The sequence below is a fragment of the Psittacula echo genome (assembly GCF_963264785.1).
Source record: "Psittacula echo genome assembly, chromosome: 1".
Classification (NCBI taxonomy): Eukaryota; Metazoa; Chordata; class Aves; order Psittaciformes; family Psittacidae; genus Psittacula; species Psittacula echo.
In genome coordinates, this window is record NC_137735.1 from 160,011,743 (window position 1) to 160,025,029 (window position 13,287).

At 40.4% G+C, this 13,287-nt stretch overlaps 1 protein-coding gene across 1 annotated transcript in view; it reads left to right on the forward strand.

Annotated features, from left to right (window-relative positions):
• Positions 1-1,409: 1,409 nt before the first annotated feature.
• MET (MET proto-oncogene, receptor tyrosine kinase) overlaps positions 1,410-13,287 on the forward strand; it is a gene marked incomplete at its 3' end in the record, with an annotated part of 71,671 nt that continues 59,793 nt past the window's right edge. Inside the window, exon 1 of the mRNA XM_080635255.1 lies at positions 1,410-2,618. Within this exon, the coding sequence (XP_080491381.1) occupies positions 1,419-2,618 (1,200 nt within the window). The 5' untranslated portion in view covers positions 1,410-1,418. The remainder of the gene's footprint in view (positions 2,619-13,287) is intronic.

The following is a 13,287-nucleotide window of genomic DNA, read 5'->3' on the forward strand; positions in this document are numbered from 1 at the left end:
AGAAATATTGATGGACTGTTTTAACCAATCTTGTGAAAACCCTGAATTTACACACAGCTGAAACAGCTCTGGTCTGTAGTTGTATTTTCATTTTGCTTAGTCTTAATGAAGTAAAAAGCCAGTACAGATTCCTTTTATTAGTTTGTCGTTCTGAAGGTTGTCTATTTTAAATCCTTTCAATAATCATAAGCATTTTTTTATTAGCAGCGATTGCTTAACTATAGCCAAACTAGAAGTGTTTTCCAAAAGTATGTGATCATATTGCTGTTAGAAAGTATAAGTGTTTTCTCCGTGAAGCAGCTAAATTTGGCTTAAGAACTGTGTCATGGCACTAACAGAAAATGTCTGGTGTGACAAGGCATGGTGTGGACACTGCACCGAAACGCTCATAACCGCAGTTCATTTAATTGATCTTTGGAGGGGGTGAAATATCACACTAGTCATCTGCCTTTGGTTTTTCAAGCCACATCAAACAATTGTGTGGAGAAGGAAAAAAAAGAAAGCTAAATGCTAGGTTGTTTGATTTCATCAGTTAATGGCTGTAGGTCACTTGATATCCCTTTGTTTACAATACAATGATATGCCTGTATCTTGCAAAGGTTCACCAGAGTGACTTACTGCTGTGGAACAAGACCTAAAATAAAACTTGCACATGTCAGGCACCACATGATGCATAAAATATTCTAATATATTACAAAACCTTGTCAACACTAGGGAAAATGACTATTCCAAAAAGTAGAGCTGGCTGGAAAAAAAACATTCTCTTTTCCAAACTGGGCCCTGAAGAAAGACAGTGATTTGGGGTCTCAAGGGAGAGAGAGGAGGGTTTCTTCCTTTGGTCTGGTGGAAAACAAATCTCTTCCTTGTTTAATCAAAAATGTCAGCAGAATAAAGAAGCCCACTTCCAGCTCAAATCTTCACATAATTTCATGTCTTTTCTATTTATCATTTTTGAGCAGCTGCACTAAGAACCAGCTCAGCCCCTTGAGGAACTTGCCAAATGTCTTAAATCCACACACCAAAGTGCTACAACTGCTTTGTGTGCAGTTGTGTCCTAAGCGTCCTGGGCAGATTTGCTTTTAGCTACCTGTGCACCATCTTGTTCTAAACCCTATCAGTCATCTGGTTCATTGCCAGTATGGAAGCAGTCATCTCTCCTCTGCTGTTGTACAACAATCCTTCTGTGATTGTTCTAAAAGCAGTGAAATGTGTACCCGCAAAACCCAGTAATTGTAACAGTTTCTAGCACAAGCCTATTAATTACATTAAGCAATATTACACTGTTTAAACTGAAATAATTGTGCTAATAAATGCAGCCTAGAAACAGATATGTGTTGACTGATAAACTGATGGTTTAGTATATGAAATATAACCGCTCCTTTCCTTTAAATGTATTTTGACAGATTAAATCTCTGACAATGAAGCCTTTTACTGCATATCCTTCTGGGTTTATTGTATTCCTGTTTGCCTTGCTGCAGAGGAGCCATGGACAATGTAAAGAAGCAGTTAAAAAATCAGAGATGAATTTGACTGTAAAATATGATCTTCCTAACTTCATTGCAGAAACACCAATTCAGAATGTAGTTTTATACAAGCATCATGTTTATATTGGAGCAATCAACAAGATTTATGTACTAAATGAAACCCTCCAGAACATTTCTGTGTACAAGACTGGGCCCATTTTGGAGAACCCTGACTGTGCACCGTGTGAAGACTGCAGAGATAAAGCCAATCTTTCTAACAGCGTATGGAAGGATAATGTCAACATGGCACTGCTCTTAGAAACTTATTATGATGATCAGCTCATCAGCTGCGGTAGTATGTCTGGAGGCATCTGCCACCGCCACATCATTCACCCTGACAACCCTGCTGACATTGGAAGCGAGGTGCACTGCATGTATTCACCCCGGGTGGACGGAGAACCTGATAATTGTCCTGACTGTGTTGTAAGCACTTTAGGAACCAAAGTTCTGGTGACCGAAAAGGACAGGTTTGTCAACTTCTTTGTTGGAAATACTGTATCATCCACATTTCAACCTGCCCGTGTGCTGCATTCAATATCGGTTAGAAGGTTAAAAGAAACACAGGATGGTTTTGAATTTCTCACAGATCAGTCTTACATAGATATCCTCCCTCAGTTCCGTGACTCATATCCCATAAGGTATGTCCATGCCTTTGAAAATGATCACTTTATCTATTTTCTGACTGTCCAGAAAGAATCTCTTGACTCCCAGGCTTTTCACACTAGAATTATCCGCTTCTGCACTTTAGACTCAGAGATGCGTTCGTACATGGAAATGCCCCTTGAGTGTATTTTTACCGAAAAGCGGAGAAGGAGGTCCATCCGAAAGGAGGTATTCAACATTTTGCAAGCTGCCTACGTAAGCAAGCCGGGTGCAGCTCTAGCCTATGAGATGGGCCTTGGGTTGAACGATGATATTCTCTACGGTGTTTTTGCACAAAGCAAACCGGACTCCTCCGAACCAACCAACAGGTCTGCTGTCTGCGCCGTCTCCGTGCGAACCATCAACGAGTTCTTCAACAAGATCGTCGACAAGCAGAACATGAAATGTCTCCAGCACTTTTATGGGAAAGAGAGCAAATACTGCTTGAACAGGGTAAGTGACAATTAATTTGTTGCATTTTGGGATTCTCCTCATCTCTTTGCCTTCTCCATTGCCAAGTAGCCATCTCATCAGTTTCAGTTACAGAATGTAAACCCCTGATCGTTTCAAATTTCTTGGCACTGCTGGTGATGCATCTCTGTAAGGCTTAGTTCTTGTAAACTGAGTATGAAAATCACTGAGGTCCGTATTATGGAACTAAAAAAGTATTAGTGGAACTGGGGGGAAAAAAATCCTTGGTTTTTTTTTTTTAATTTGTAAGTAATTGCGTTTCTTGACAGTGTGATGCAGATAAATGGAATATTTAGGCAGTTATTTCTTTTAATATTTCAGAAAAGTATTCAGTAACATTCATATCCATGTGCACTGAGGAGTCCCTGAAAATATCAGTCATATTTTAAACTATGTTGATGCTGAATCACTGCCCTCCTTAGAAAAAAAAAATGGAAGAGCTTGTTTGGAACATGCCATGAAGAGCCAAATTGTAATTCAGTTAGTCATATTTGATACAGAAACAGTCCCACAGAAACCAGTTTTCTTAATGAAAGAAATACCTATGGAAAGTGTACCTGAATGAAGATACTGGTAGTCTCAGATGGGAGGGTTGCCTTTCTGTATGCCGTGTGTTGGGGTGAGTGCTGCTCTCCAACCATCTGAAATATTGTGAGTGAAGGTAGCACAGAAGTTATTTCTTCCGTTCTGCCAGTGTTCTGTGCCACTGTCAGCTCTTGTAAGGAAATACAGAATCTGGGAGTCAGGTACTTTTAACATTCATTTTGAAACATGAAACATTAGAGCTTTGAATTGTGCCTGCTTAGGCAACAGGGCCTTGTATGTCCTCTCTGGGAAGCTTTCTTTTCTCAAATACAAGAAAACCGGAGCTCATAGCTGGCATGCTGTCTTCTACCAGGGGGCAGGGCCAGAGTCACTATGATGGGGCTCTGCTGAGCCTCACAAGCCAAGAGGAGGCTTGTGTCAGGATGGAGCAATAGTGAAGGTGGATGGGATCTATCATGTCCCATTGTTGGGATGGCTGGAGTGAGGGTGAAAACTGCAGATCTTTGTCACCCCAATGCCACCAGAGTCCTCCTCAGCACAGCTGCCCAGCACAGGGCACCAGAACAGGATGCTAACACATGCCCTGGTTGGAGGTGGAAGTGTCTTGCACGATAGAGGAGGACTGCTTGTCACTGCCAGGGGTGAGACAGAGTGGTCTGGGGAGAAGCATCCATTACAGAGCTTCTGTGATGCCTCCTCAGCAGCAAAATGTGCTCAAGGTGGAGTCCAGCCCAGTCTGAGCTTCATCACCACAGGGAACCAGCTGCTTATTGCAGGCTCCAGGTGTTCAACACAGATATAGGCATCACTGGCGGATTCTGATACAGCAACCACAACAGGCGTAGCATCTTACTCCCTTTCTTTGGGGGGAAAGGCAATTTTCAGGAGCTAAAAGCCAGTTAGCAGACGTTTAGCACAGTAACTTCTTATCTTTCTTCACTGCTATTGCTGTCCTAATTTTTCATCTCAGATTTTACCATCCTTTTAAAAATATTTTTAAGTTCATTTTAACAATGAATATTGTTCTTCTCTGAAAGTACCTTTTTCTTCTTATTCCTGGGGTATTTTATTTGTGAGTGACTGTCTTTAAAGCTCATAGCCTTTAACTTACCTCATTCTGTACTTGCCTGTACACCCGTTTCATAAGGTGATCTTTTCATAGCAAAGTATGCCATTAAAATATTGACAGAATAATTTGCTACTTTTCACATGCTGGGAAGTACTTTCCTGTTTCAAAAGCTTTTCCAGGGGCTGCTGCTGCTTTGCATATCAGAACTGAATGTCTTATACTGCAGACGTGTCTGTTATAGTTGCCCATTTTCAAGAAATGCCATCAAAAATCTGATTTCTGCTACATTAAACTGATAAAGAGGAAAATGTTTCTGTGATGTCTTGTGGTTCCTTTAAATGGTGTAAAGGCAGGCAGAATTTTTGTCAGGATTGTTTGCCTAACACTGAAATATCAAGACCTTCAAGCTTTACTGTTCAATTGCATTTGCTTTATTCCAGAGGACTCATTATGGCTCCAATAAAAAATGTCCTTTGAGTTTTTTCAGGTTTTAATTGGTTAAAAAGGCTGGCAAGAATTTGCCAAGCATCCTTATGCACTTGTTTTTCTCAGGTGTGTAAAACAGACCTGCAAGGTTGGAAGGTGAAGGAAGGGAAAGAGCAGGCAGAAGGAGGAAAGCATGTTATTTCTTATGCTTGTGTCAGGAATGTCAAATCTGGTCTTCCTTGATTTTGCTGGAGATAAAATAATAATAAAAGAAAGAGTCCCAAACCCTTCAACTCTTCTTAGGCCCTTTTTTGTATATCATAAACACGTACGTGAGGTTATAACCCATTTTTCCCCTTTTGTAAGTCACCTTCAACTTAAAAGAAAGCTTTTATAAATGGTGAGAGTTTGTCACAGTTTATCTTGGCAAATTTCAAAACTAGCTTTTTGTAATGTAGCCAGGATGATCTTTCTCTTTGATGTCGAGAGAATGAAACCACAGACCACTGATGCAAGTGAAAGGCACTGACCACTGTGAGATTAAGTCATAGGACAGTGAAAACAGAGCAGCAGTGAATATGGGATACCACTAACTTCAACATTAAAAAGAAAAATGAGCCTTTAGCAATGTTTGCAAGAGACTGCTATCTGATAATTTACAGTTAGAGTTTGATTGATGAAGGCCATTTCGTGTTATCAAAAGAAGTCCCATAAGACAATTGTACATAATTTTGTTGGACTTTGGGTAGTCCATCTTTTTAAGTGGCTGTCCCTCAGGACTATTTAGTCTGGAGCTTCTGAAGGTAGAATTAGGCCAAAATAAAACAGAATAAAACATCTAAAACACTTCCTCAACTCATTCTTCTCATATTCTAAACATTAAAAAAATAAATAACTCATCTTGATGTGGTTGACAAAATCGGCTAGTTTTTAGTCTTGTTTCCTAAAGGAATGAAGCTATGTGGTTATGGTACTGTATACCTATGCCAGAATGGCAGTTGACCTGACAGCCGCAACAATAAGAAGTCTTAAAGATGTGAATCCATGTGTGAATCCAGAGACAGATCCAGTATATGCTCAGGCTATGGAAACTGATGAAGTTTAAGGTGCCCCTTTACAAACACTAAAAGGACACACAGAGACCAAATCAGGTATTACTCACCTATGGGAAAAGTCTCCGTCAGAGCTTAGCTGGACAGCAAAGTCAACCAACCACAAGATGTAAGTCCAGAAACAACTGTGCTTTACTTATTTCCAGTGCTCATGGAAAACTTTACAAAGTGAAAATAAAACATTTCCAGTTGTGTTTAAGTGAAATACACATTAAGTCAAAGCCTGGGCTCACTGAAGTCAGGGATAGGAAAAGTGAATCCAATGGTGCATCTGATTGATATCAGATGTACCTCAGCAGAGCTGTGACCAGTTAGCACTTCCTAATAATTCCCTTCAGTGAAGAGCTGGCTGTCACTTGAATGACAGCAAGGAGGAAACAGAACTGGCTTTGAATTAAAAGGAAAAGTTGGAGTAATAGTAACAGGGTTTTATTGCCTGAATCAGGACAAAGGTAGTTGCTGTGGAGGATTTTGAATCACTGTTCAGGAATCTCCTCACCCACAGTGAAGACGAAACTGGATGTAGGCTTTTAGCAGAGTTTATTTGGTCACAGTTAGTCACCATCAGCCCTGGTATGGTACTCCTCAAAACAGAGAAGTTACTTAGAGGGGGAGACAAATGCTGCTTACTTCATTTGAAGACATAGTTCAGTAGTGTGCACCTCTAGTATGGATTAAACGTGGTTCTCTAAGTGAGGAAATAGGTTCAGTTTGGCCTTGACAATTTCAACTATACATTTCAATTGTCATTAGTTAGTTCATGATCTTACAGGCTTTGTCTAGCCTTACTGTGTCTCTTATGTGCTGAACAGTTGGGAGTCCAGTTGTCCTCTGATACCTGACTTCAATCACTATTGACTTCCGTGGAAAAGCACCTCTAAAAATGAAATCCGAATTCAGCTCTGTGAAGATCTTGTGATTTTGTTTCTTCTGCATCTAAGTTCACGTGAAAGTCTGAAGTACTCCATACACCTTACAGGAAAAGAGAAACAGGGTTTTGCTACCATGTTCCCAACAAGTGTCCCAAAGCATGACCAACTGGTCACAACTCCTGTCAATTGAAAGGCACAAACAATTGGAAGAACGTGAAATGAAAACAGAGGATCACCAAAGCAAAAGATAAAGTGACAGTAAAATAAACACATGGTGATGCTTCTTTATTGCCATTACACAGATGATAGATGAGTAAAATTGGGTTATGCTTATATTGTAATGGAAGAAAATAATTGCTGCCTTCTATCAAGAAACCACAAAGGCACTTATTGATCTGTCATCCTAAGGGTATGTCTAGGAATATTTAATAAAATAAAGAGAGACAAATAACTCTGTTGAGGCCCTGTGATCGTAACATCGCACACCACTTGGCCTCAAATTTTTTGGCAGGTTTAAAAATAACACCACATCTCTCTGATTAGGAAGAGTTGATGTGGCTTACTTAGACAATCTCACAGCATTGGAGATGTTTTTGGTATTGTGAGTGGAATGTGGCTGAATATCTTCCATAAGAGTCAGGCATCAGAATCCATCAGATTGGTTCAGTCATTTATTCCTCTGGAAATGCTGTAGCGAGTGGCATACAGCACTCTGCCTGGGCATAAAGCCTGCTCCTGTCCATGCAGATTTTGTGCAGGCTTCTCTATGGAGTTCTGGTGTCTCAGAAGAATAGAATCATACAATTACAGAATCGTTAGAGTTGGAAAGGACCTTAAGATCATCTAGTTCCAATCCCCCTGCCATGGGCAGCGATGCCTCACACTAGGCCAGGTTACTCAAGGCTGCATCCAGCCTGACCTTGGGCACTTGAGCGCCTTGGAGCATTCACAACTCTCTTGGGCAGCCTGTTCCAGTGCCTCACCACCCTCACAGCTAAGAACTTCTTCCTTATATCTAACCTAAATCTCCCTTGTTTAAGTTTGAACCCAGTACTCCTTGTACTATCACTACAGACCCTGACGAAGAGGGACTGAGCAATGAAAAAGAATAGACGAAGAGGGACTGGGTGATGGGCAATGTGTACTGACACCCTTTCAAACAGGCTTAAACCACAATAGTAAGCTGACAGGCTGCATTCATGTTCCTGTTCTGCACTCACTGCCTGCCTGCTGAAAGCCCAGATAGTACCCCAAGGGCACAGCCCTGTGTGATGGAGTGCAAGGCAGGGTGTGCTCACTACCCAGCTCCTCACCGCCAATAGGTACATGACCATCTAGGTACCTGGCCATGCAAGACCCCCTAACTCGGGTAAATAGCATGGTGTAACATAAGGACTTGGTACTGGCCATGTGGGCACCATCACAAGCGAGTTCCCAAGAACAAGGCAAGGCAAGCAAAAAGGAGGTGTGGGAGTTTCTTTGGAAAGTATCGCACCACCTGGAGTGGTAGGTATCTTTAAAGACTTTTCCGAGCCCCAGGAGCTATGGAGTTTGGGAGCCGACCTCTTGGTCCCCAAGTGCTGCAAAAACTACTTTTTTTTTTCTCCTAATGTCCTGTTAGGGGCCTGTCTCTGTTTGTCTCCCAGTGCTGCTGCTTGGTGGTTTATCATCTTCTTGATGAAAGCTGGATTTCTCTGTGAAAAGGTAGTATCCGTTAAACTACCATTTTCTGCAAAGGGCACTGCTTGATCAGCCAGAGTTACTAATAATGTTCCATTTCCAGACTTTTTAATCAGATTCTTCCACTTAAGGTAGAGTTCCCTATTGGTTATTACTGCAGAAGAGTGACTCTTCTGCTTTTCTCTGGAATTGCGCAGAAATCATTTCAGGCAGAAAGTAATTTTTATTTTTTTAACATGGATATCTGGACATGTGTATTTTATGTCTCAGAGTTTATGAAGGCCCTTAAATAACTCTAAAGACTAGAACTGGGCAAAGAATAATTTTATTATCCTATGTAAACTTTCAAAGTTTAGAGTCCCACAAGAAGAGATGTCCAAAATGCAGACTAGGAGGTGTGTAACGCTGAGGACACTCACTAGAGATGTGTAATATTCAGATCTAAGATACTTTTTCTGGGTTCAAACCAAATTCTGAAGCTCTTTTACCCCAGAGTAAGTTCCTGTCTGATCTGCTCATGGCTATTCCGCAATGGGACTGTCAGCCCCTCCTGAGAGATCTGCCTGGATTTCTTTATAAACAATTCGATGTTCCAGAGAAAGAGATGCTGATTCTGCAGTGCAGTTCATGCAGATCTAAGTCCTGGACTCATCCCACCTGGCTTTGGTAGGTAGTTGAAACATCTAAATAAGCAATGAATTTTCCCCTGGTTCTGCTGCCAAATGATGGAGAGACGTATAAATCCTGACAAAGCAGACATCTGCCTTTCAGCTCACTCAGCACCAACCTTACCTCAGCAGTTTCCCTACTTACTCTACTTGTTCTGACTCAGGACCACATATTGCCATCATTATTGCTCACTAAAGCAACAGTAGGTAATTATGGTCCAAGAGAGTGTTGTGTTACTTGAACTTTCTAGGTGGCATGTGGGTTTCTGACCTCAGACAGCTTTTGCATCAGAGTGGAATTACTCCTCATTTCCAAACATACATGTAAAACCAGAGTCAAATCCCACAGTAAATAAATTAAAAAATACTTCTAAGGAAGACGATCCGTGGCATAAATGGTTCAGAAAGCCAGTGTAGGTCACAAAGAAGTATTACTTGCATGGTCTATGGAGTGAGTGGAAACAATGAAATGTTAGAGAGGAATGATCTTGGGGGAAGTGATAGTAGGAGCAGCTTTTTCTTCAGGCAGATGTTACCGTGCATTTGTACACAGCCTGTAGAAATCAGGGCAAATTACATGATTTTCTCCTACTTTTTGGACTCCTTTGTATCCCACGTATCTCTTGCACCACTGTTTTGGCTAGACATGCAGTTGTTGTGCAATGCAAGCTTGGAATAAGAGTCTCCACACTCAGCATCATCTTAGGATAACTGGTCTACTGGGAATTCACAGCTTTTCAATTTCATCACAGCTTCCATGTAAATAAGGGCTTCTATGAAAAATGCACCTGATGTACATTACAAATTTTTATCAACGCAACAGCTCCAATGCATTATTTTATTTCTTCAAAATGTGTAATTAGTCAACACCTCTCCTTTGACAATCTGTATACTGAGTTAAATGCTGAATTAATATAATGGAAATCAGCAAAATACGAAGATTACTTAGGTCCATTTTATCTGCTGAATCAATAGGATATACTTAGTGCTAACGCACTAACCAGATTATGAGAACTAATGCAGCACTGTTCAATGACAAAAGCAAATAACTCTTTGAATGATCTTGACAATAGAACATGTAGTCATCTTAATTTGTATTAACTAATTACATTTAACATGGATGTCTTTCTACCTATTACCTTAAGTGGCGCACCAGTTCAGTAACCTCTTTTCCTGCTCTTATTTTAGCAGTGAAGTAGATCAAAGCAAAGAGTATTAAGAATTAGAGGGATGATACTATGTAAAATACCCCATTCCTGACCAGTGTTCAAGGCCAGGTTGGAAGGGTCTTTGGGCAACCTGGTATAGTGAAAGGTTCCCTGCCCATGGCAGGGGGCTTGGGACTGCATGACATTTAAAAAAGTTCCTTCCAACCCAAACTATTCTATGATTGTACAAAAATTTTGCATCAGTGGAGTTCTCTAAAAAATTTCTCTTTCTCTAGGGGTCATAAAAATTTGTGTCATCTTTGCATTTGACTTCAATGAGTTCTAGATCAGGTCTTTGAAATTGAAAGTATAGCATAAAGATAATTAATCCTTCAGTGATTCTCTCTAAATTGTTCCTTATTTTGCAACAAGTGGTATTTTGAAGGGCTGGTTTCCTGTGTAACTCGGACCATTTCCAGGCAGTAGCAACTCACAGTGGTGGCCACTGCATAGTTAGGATTGCCTGATTGTTTCCGTCTTAAAGGACTGTTTCCAGTTGCTTGTTTTCTCTTCATATCTTCTAGTTCATAGTTGAGATTTGAGAAGTTTATTCACAGAAAGGGAACATTCTACTATATTTTATATAAAAAAAACCCTGCTTTGAATTGCTTTCAAATACATGAGGAATATTGGGAAGAGAAGGAAGGAAGAAGAGGGAAACAATTCTTTGTTTAAAACAAAAAGAGGAAAAAGCTCTAAAAGCCTTTTAGAGTAAAGCTTCAGTGCCTCAGCAGTTCTTAGAAACAGGAGAAACCAGTACCCTGCCCCAGGCATGTTCAGTTTTCCATGGACACTGGACTGAGTTCACAGCACTTACACCCTTGAGTTGCCTTTCACTGGTCAAGAAGAAGCCAGAAACATGGCCAGTCTGCGTCTATGGGAAGTGTTTAGCACATAGATTTGTGTCCACTGGCAAAATCAAGCTGTTGCATTTATTATTTGGTTTTTTTCCTTCCTTAGGATTACAAGAAGTGCTTGGTAATGATGTCTGGTGCTACTGTGCAGAAATGTGTTTTACAAAGCGCGTAGCATTTTAAATACTGTTTTCAAATGCTTTTCTCTTGTGATGTGATTTCTGAGTGATTTCTGTTACATTTCTCAAGAACATGGAGTTCTTGAGAAGAATAGGGCTTGAAGAAGAAAGAAATTCAGCATACTTAGAACCTATCACTGCCACATTAACATGGAAATTAGCTGTCTTTCTGTGCTGTGAGAGCAGCAAGTGGGCTAAGCACTGCATATCCCCAGAGACTGCTCTAGCCTGGATTCTGTGCAGTCCCTACTGCAAATAGCTGCCTCATCTGTTTGGGATCCCTATTTCCAAGGTCTTACTGCCGCTATCAGTGTGAATATGTGCAATAGTTTGATATAAAAGACTTGATCTCTTAATTGAGAATATTTGATAAACAGAGTGAAATGAATATGAATGCAATGTAACATTGGTGCCAATACGGAACCCTCTTCATGTGCATATGCTACTGAACAGTACATGTTACTAGTACTGATGCATGGCCAGCCCTATTTTGCTACCCACAGTTGCTTCTCTTGGAAATGCAGCAGCAAGTTTTGGGAAATCACACTGCATCTATAGTGACCCATGGGGTGAGGAGTCTCCCTGTAGACTTGCAGTTGATCATGTTGGCAAAAGCCAACATGCTACATCCAAAGAATTTCTGTTTCTCATGTTCCTCAGTTCTGGCTGGCTTCTTTTCTGCCTGTTGTACAGTGTTGGAGTTTGTTCACAAGAGATTCTTTTCTGGTCAGTTACTTCCAAAAAATAAATGCATCCATATTTTTTCTATGTGTCATCACTGAATGTGCTCATAACCGTAAAGAATTCAGACATCCTCTGACAGTTGTGCGTAGTGAGAACAATAAACGTGACTATGACTTTTTGAATTGCTAGTAGTAAAATTTTGTCCATTTCACAAACTTCCTGTCTTTTAAATTGCAAAAAAAAATACTCCATCATGATAGCATAGTAGACAGCTATTTATATGTTTCTCCTCTTCTCCATTAGTCTTTATTTGCTCTGGCCAACTATGGCATGAAACCACATAAGAAAGGAGGGAGATAGTCCCTTTGGCAATGGAAGAGACAGAAGAAGGCATGAAGTGATCAGAGCATGTAAATGTATCAGAAATCAGAAAGTTTGTCCTGCTTATTTTTCTTCTCTCCCATTTTGTCAAAGAGCTGTAAGTACAAGAACCTTAGTGGTCATCTTTAACTGAGTTCACAATTAAAAAGACTGATATATGACAGCTGGGAAGATTTATGAGGTTTATGAAATTTAAGGTGCAGTTCCTCTCAAAGATAACGATAGGTCACATTTATAACATCCCTCACTTTAATCTGTATGGGCCTAGGAAACAGACAATATAGGTTCTAAATCCAGCCCTCTAACAGACCTCCAACAGGATGGTGATCAAGTCACTCATCCTCTTCAGGCAAAACCCTGTCTTCATTGAGTCACTGGGGCCAGAATTTCACTTCTTGTATTTCACATGAAGAGAAGCAGTGATCGAAAGCACTTCTCACCTGATGAGAAATACTGCAAACTGCCCAGAAAATTAAAATGTATTATGGAACAGCAAAACTGTGTTGGCTAAAAATACACAAGAATATTTAGAGAGGAAAATCTGATAAGATTCTTCTGCGTTCCTCACAGTTACTCTTCCTGTTCAGAGTCTGCTGCGCATGTAAATTCTTCACCATTATGTGCCCGATTCCAATAGGACACACTGCTGAAAACTGTAGTTCTATTATTTATCTTAATTCACTGATCTCCACAACTGAAGAGATAAGCAACTCATACACCCTCTCTGGTTTTAATCATCTTGGGAATCAGTTTGTTATATAGAATCATCTATCCATTCACTCTACAGCAGTTTCTTTGGAAAAGAATTTTTACCATTTGCAGATAGCAGGATCCAGCTCATTTAGCAATAGCTCGTTTCCTTCTGCTCCATGTTATACATGGAAAGGCTCAAAGGAGAAATGCTGTCAGCACTTGTGAGTACCTACTTCTCTTGAGAGAGACTCCCAGGATCCATAGCAGAAAACAGAAGTT